At 35.0% G+C, this 6,897-nt stretch overlaps 1 protein-coding gene across 1 annotated transcript; it reads left to right on the top strand.

Moving 5' to 3' along the window:
* The first annotated feature begins 629 nt into the window (after nt 1–629).
* Nucleotides 630–6,335, top strand: LOC135085049 (cuticle protein 1-like). Its single transcript, XM_063979833.1, has 3 exons — nt 630–721; nt 5,117–5,298; nt 6,175–6,335. Exons 1-3 carry the CDS (start codon nt 707–709, stop codon nt 6,251–6,253), a joined length of 276 nt encoding a protein of 91 aa, XP_063835903.1. The 5' UTR covers nt 630–706; the 3' UTR covers nt 6,254–6,335.
* The last annotated feature ends 562 nt before the right edge of the window (nt 6,336–6,897 follow it).

Genomic DNA, 6,897 nt, shown 5'->3' with positions numbered 1-6,897 from the left:
GGATGTTTGTTTGTCTACATGGGTATACTAATAGTTAACACCGCCAGTCTTTCAAATCAAATCAAATCATTTATTTGCATTACATGTGTGCATACTTTTAGCATGCTTACTAAGCCAATATTAATTATAAGTTTACGTCAACTCGATGAAATCTATTTTTGCAAATTAAAATTGATTTTATTTGATTTGATTTGAAACTGCACAAAGTGTAAAAAGGGCCTAACTACTAATAAATAATTTGAATTTGAATCGCTTCTTCATTGACCATTTCTTGAAGGTATTTCTTTCCGTACAAGCAGGTTTTAATCTTACTTTGTTGTCTCTCATGTCAAAATGTCACTGATTCAACCCCGGAAACGAGAAAAAATGAATTGAAACAATTTAAATAAAACTGTTTGTTTTAATTTAATTACAAATTAGTTTCACAAGTTAATTTGGAGTTACAGTTAACACTTAGTGCTTTCGTCAAAATTGAATACCCAAAAATGACGAAAAATTGTATTGTATTTTATCACGCTATGCATGCTGTACAATGAACCTCTTGAAAGAATATCACCTCTATGTGTATGGTGTTACGAGTCAAAAATACAGATAGAGTTTGGGAGTAATGTACCTCAAGTTGCACCAATTCGTATAAAAACGAACGCGAGCTCTACGTAGTTATCAGTCTCAGTTTTGAACTGGAGAGGATACAAACTCAGGCACAATGTTCGCTAAATTGGTGAGTACTATTCGATTTTTTTATTATTTTATTAGAATAATACTTAGTGGGTTTTGCAAAGACACCCTTTATCAGGCATCTGTCACTTGTCAATGTCAGAATCAGTGGAATCCCGCCAGAAGACCGTTCCAATTTTGAAAATTATTTAGTGTACTTTTTTCTTTAGATTCCTATCGCTTTTTTTAATAAGTGCCAGTGTCATGTTAAATTAATTGAATTTTCAGCTGATAGTTCAAATACAAAAATTAGCAAAGAATATCAAAAATTATGAATCTCATTAGGATTTGAAAATGAATAGTAATTTTAAAATAACAGAAATTAAAATATTACAAATATTATTTTTAAACAAACTGTTTTGGCATTTTTTTAAATAGTAAAATATAGCTATTTAGTAAAACACCATTTAGCTACTTAAAACAAGCAAAAACAATTTACAGTAAGAAAAACTGTTAATTTATTAATACATGTGTATTATGTGTATTGTGTATTATTAACTTAAGGCAGTGTCAAGAAAGTAACTTATTATCTAATTTCCTAGCATTATGTAAATATTATCTAGGGCTAAAATCCAGATCTGAAATAAACGCCGAAGGCGAAAGTACATTGTTTGATCAAGAATAAAGCAGCTCAATAATACAATTTTCTGTTATTATTAAAATACCTAATGATAACCTCAGTTTCTAAATGTTATCCAACCGGGAATCGAACTTGATTAATAATCTTCTTTCCAGTGTCCAGTTGTCTGAAAGAAATTGCTTTTGGTCTTAAGCTACTTTTCATTTATTTCATTTTTTATTTTATTTATTAGGACAACCAACAAGACAAACACGCATACATGGAATTACTATATAACTAAAAGTGCTTAGAACTAAGTGTTATTTATTTATTTTATTACTTTTTTTCATGTGACATTAATTTTACAAATGGTGCGCTAATGCATAAGGTAATTTCTTAACCATGTAGGTATACGATAATATTTCATTGTCACAACTAAAATATTTATTGGTTCCCTTTGTCAAGCGTAAGCACCGACATTATCACCAATCTACCATAAATCATTAACCCAAACTATGTGAACATAATTAAGGCTAAGTCTGTGGGTGCAAGGCTGCATGCCTTCAATTATGACATACAATACAACACATACTGTGATATGAATTGCTAATCGAGCAATTGAAATTCAATCGATGTTGTACTCGAGAAAGAATCGAGGCTGCTATTTGTCTGTGGCCAATGTTTTGGCGGGAAATCATTTGACAGATTTGTTTTTAAAACTCGGGGACGTTGAAACACTTTTTCCCATCCGCCCCGTTGACGGGGCAGATCCACCGGGGCCGTTGGGACTAACCCCTTTTAAGGCATTGAGACACGGAACTTTATTTTATAACATCTAGTTTTGAAAGAGTTTTTTCAACAGTCGAGAATTAAAATCAAAAATGTTTTTCTTTGGACTAGTAATCCAAAGAAATATTTAATTTCATTTAATTAAATGAGTAGGAACCAACCTACTTGAAAATCGACAAATTTTGCTTAATAAAAGGAGTCTTTCATAAACATACCTCATTATTTTTTGCACTACCACAGTCAATATAAGAAAAATAGTTGTACCTAATACTTATTTAAGTCAACCAGGGTATTTGTAAACAGGGGTAATTGGTAACACTCGTCGTATTTCATGTTTATGCATGCAAAATATTAAGTTGCCTGTAATGAAAAGCAAGTATATTCAATGGTCTATGGCCGCAGCTATTAAAATTCAAAATGGTGTAAACAGAAAAGCAACTGTGTGTGATTGCAAAAACGCGGGACAAAAAAGTGATTTTTAGATTGGATAAACAAAAGGATGACTACATTTTGTCAAAAAAAAATTAAAGTAAGTAAACCGCTGTTGTATTGAACAATTAATAATGGGTTTATCTTGTCATTTTTTATGCTTTTGAACGCTTAAATTCAATCGCCACTCTACAAATTCATGTTTACAATTACCCATCAATAAATGATATTGGGGCAATTGTAAACAGCATCTGGGTTAATTGTAAACACATGGGGTAATTGGTAACGGTTAATATATATGCAAGGAAGGTGAAGGTGGGTAAAAGTAAACACTGTTACCCATTGGTAAAAAAATTACCGATTAGTAATACTGTTACTCAATGCCACATTTTTTCTTCCCTTTGAGTGACAGTTTCATTTAAAGGTGGAAAACGAATGACTACGATTTATAAATATCTTTGTATGGTGGATTATGTTGATGATGAAGAAATGGAGATACAAATTACATCCCTGAAATGTATGAACAGTTCCAAAATATTGTAAACACTTAATGAGAATGACAAAAGTGATGTGCCATATGATGATGTTTTTGGATTGTAAGTGAACCTCGTATTATACATATTAAGAGGAGAAATAATTTGAAAAGCCAATTGACGTTATATTTGAACGGGCTTAAACACTGATTTAAAATAAATACATATTAAGAAATATGTAAAATTTGTCTTTTTTATTTCACAATAAAAGTTTTGAAATTAATTTTAAATTGTTTCCATTTACCACATACATAATTAAATATAATAAGTCTAGCTTGTTTACAATTACCCCTAAATGACTGCTTTGTTTCCAATTACCCAGAAATTTTCTTTGCCAAATCGAAGGAGCAACACAAAGTGTTTTAAATTACCCCCTTGATAAGGAATTAGATTGATTTCTCTTTATTTAGATTTATATTAAGTGTCCATCAAAATTAGGTGAATATATAAGCTGTATCTCTAACAGATACTGAATTACATGTTTCCAATTGCCCCAAAATTCATAATTTGTAAAAATATTGATGGGTAATTGTAAACAGCGATTTAGAGATCTTATTTACTAATCAATTTAATAACCATATATATTAAATTATAGATTACACGCCCAACTATAGTAATACATATAATTTTATTATATTATTTGTAAATTAAAAAAAATATAACATAAAACTTAAATTATGGTACCATAAAAAAATTAAGTGTTTACAATTACCCTGGTTGACCCTAGTAAAAAACTAGTTTTTCAAAAATACGCACAACGGCACAATAACAGTTAACAATAATTTAGTGTACCGACACAAATATTACACATTTTTCAATTAACTAAACAGCGTTTGTCATGATTTAAGCGATCAATTAAAATTTTAAACGGATTAGCAAACTGCAATTGTTTGCATTGCGATCGGTGCATAACTGCGCCCACTTGCATTGTGTTGAAAGAAACAAGTACTAGCTAGAAATTTCTAAGCAAGGTGGGGCCGAATTTTCTAGTTTTCAAACCGGGAAGCAAGGTTTAAGCTACAGTCCGCATTAATATTTTGATGGAATTTCCGCATAATTTTAATAATAACAGAGAAAGAACTTGATTTATTTACTTGTAAAAATCGACTGAAAATGAGACTTGAAATCATGACCTTTCGTTTATCAAAGAACGCTCTGAGAGACTCTAGGAAGCGCAAAGTTGGGAGTTCGTGTCTCACTAGAGACAGTTGAGTTTTTCAATTGAATAAATGGACTCTGGATAGTACTAGGAAATTTTATGCTATACCTAATTCCCCCCTATGTTATTTTCTTAAAATTATCTGGCGGGTCCAATGTCAGTCTAACTTTCCCCCAAGAAAAACTTGACTATCACTGGTTGGGTATTTTATTGGCGGTCAAGCTGTAGATCCTGGCTACACAGGAGTTGCAGCGAAAGAACGAGAGGTGGGAATAGTCCCGTACCTTTCGCTTGCTCAGCATCTGCTATGGCTGAAGGGAAATGGAAGGTCGAGGGTTCACGTCCAACTTAAATAGTTGAGTTTTTCATGTGAAATCTAGGCACTAAGATGTCCCTAGATAATTTAGTGTATGGAGTAAAACTTTTTTGCGTTGTTGCTTTTTTTTGCATGTTTATTGTGCCAATATTGAGTCGGTCTAATTATTTCTGCCAAATCATCGTATTGTTATTGAAGTAGACTATACTTAGCGCCCTGCTCTCGTTAGAATGCTATCAGACCAGCGGGATCGAAGCCTGCCTACAGCTACTGGACATAGCTGACATAGTTTAGGTGTGAGTTTCTTAACCGCAGTATTAACGATTGTCTAAGGTAAGGTAGGATTGTAAAGTGTGTGGATAACAGATACCTAGAGAGATACGTTTTTCTACATTTACCGCGCAAAGAAATCTATATACCAATTTTATTTGGTGCACGAAACAGATATACAAACCTTAACACAGAACAAACCAGACAATTGACTTTTTTTTCAATAAAGACTTGTGAGCGTAGCCCATTAAACCTTTGCCAAAATATCTTTCAAAAGTCCATCATAGAAATATTTCCATCCTTTTTTAAACTTGCCCCAAGCTAATCTGTATCATTTTTTCCAGTTCGCCCTCCTCGCTCTGGCCGCGGTAGCGTTGTGCCGCGAGTACCCGGCCGGAGTGCATCCCGCAGTGTGCCCCAACTACCCCTACTGTGACACTACCGCCTTCGCCCGCCATACGCCCGACGGCCAGCCCATCCCTGAATGGGTGTACAACCCTAGCATCCTGCCGGTTGCCCCTGTGGAGTGAGTTTTTGTTCATTTGCCCCAATATTTTGCCCCAACTATCACTATTTTGACAGTAATGTTTTCGCCTGCCACACTACCGATGGCCAGCCCATCCCCGAATGGGTTTACAACCCTAGCATCCTGCCGGTTGCCCCTGTGGAGTGAGTTTTTGTTCATTTGCCCCAAAATTTTGCCCCAATTACCTCTATTGTGACACACTACCGATGGCCAGCCCATCACCGAATGGATATACAACCCCAGCATCCTAACGGTTGCCCGTGTGGAGTGAGTTTTTGTTCATTTGCCCCTAAAATTTGCACCTACTGTGATACTACCGCCTTTACTCGATACATCCCCGATGGTAGCCCATCCCCGAATGGGTGTACAACCCTAACATCCTGCCGGTTGCCCCTGTGGAGTGAGTTTTTGTTCATTTGCCCCAACTGCTACACTACCGCCTTCGCCCGCCATACGCCCGACGGCCAGCCCATCCCCGAATGGGTGTACAACCCTAGCATCCTACCGGTTGCCCCTGTGGAGTGAGTTTTTGTTCATTTGCCCCAACTACCCCTACTGCGATACCAGTATCCTACCAGTGGGGCTTTGAAATGAGTCTTTGGTTCATTTACCCCGCTGAGTCTTATTTGCCCCAAAAATGTAGCTCATCTATCCCTACTAGCGAAGCTGCAACAGCTCTACCAGAAATATTTAGTGATTTTATATCACGACATTAATATTCTATACAGTAGAGACAGCTTGTCTAATACTGTCTTGATTGCAGTGGATTTAACGCTAAGAGAATTCCTATCCAAAATAGATTGCAAATAAAGTTCAGCAGTACCTTAAGTATAAAATATGTTTTAAAAAATAACCAAACTTCTTTCTTTTTCACAGCCCCGCCCACAACGCCGCTCCCCGCTACCCGGCCGATTTCCCCGCTGCTCTATGCCCCAACTACCCCTACTGCTGGTGAACAACAAAAAAAAAACGCGCGTCCCTCCGGATTTGAAAAAAAAAGAAACATTCGCTAATGCCAGACCTTTCCCGCCTTTTCAAACTGACATATTATTACTTTTTTTAAACCCTAACGCATAATAAAATGCTTAGTGAAATCTGTGTTTTAGCAAATGTTTCTAAAAAAACCACTGCCATAATGATTGCAAAGAAATGTAAATAAATGCGTTGATGTTTGATGTTAGCAATTTTGCATTTGGAATGTAAAAACTTGTAAATTACAATTGTAAATAAACATTTTTTTTTGTAATTCCACTTTTATTACCACTGCCCTAATATTAATTGCCTATATTTAACAGTCTGTTTAACTAGCAATTATTTTATTTATGATTTCCTATAATGATTAATAGTTTCATGTAGGACATGTAACTTTTTATTAGAACAAAACTATTACATCCTACGAATACCATGATGCCAGAGAGAGCAGAGCTATTTGGTAGCAATCGTTCACATACAGGTAACTAAACTTAAAAATAAATACTAACGATACTCAATATAATTAATGATTTTGACAAGAGATATAGGTGCAATATTTAACAAGATTTTTCTGCCGAGTCCCACATGGGATTCTATAGATAAGGTCAACGGGACTTTTCACCGCTG

Source organism: Ostrinia nubilalis, chromosome 27, assembly GCF_963855985.1.
Source record: "Ostrinia nubilalis chromosome 27, ilOstNubi1.1, whole genome shotgun sequence".
NCBI lineage: Eukaryota > Metazoa > Arthropoda > Insecta > Lepidoptera > Crambidae > Ostrinia > Ostrinia nubilalis.
The sequence above is the reverse complement of the archived record's forward strand: the minus strand, read 5'-3'. Positions and strand labels throughout refer to the sequence as shown.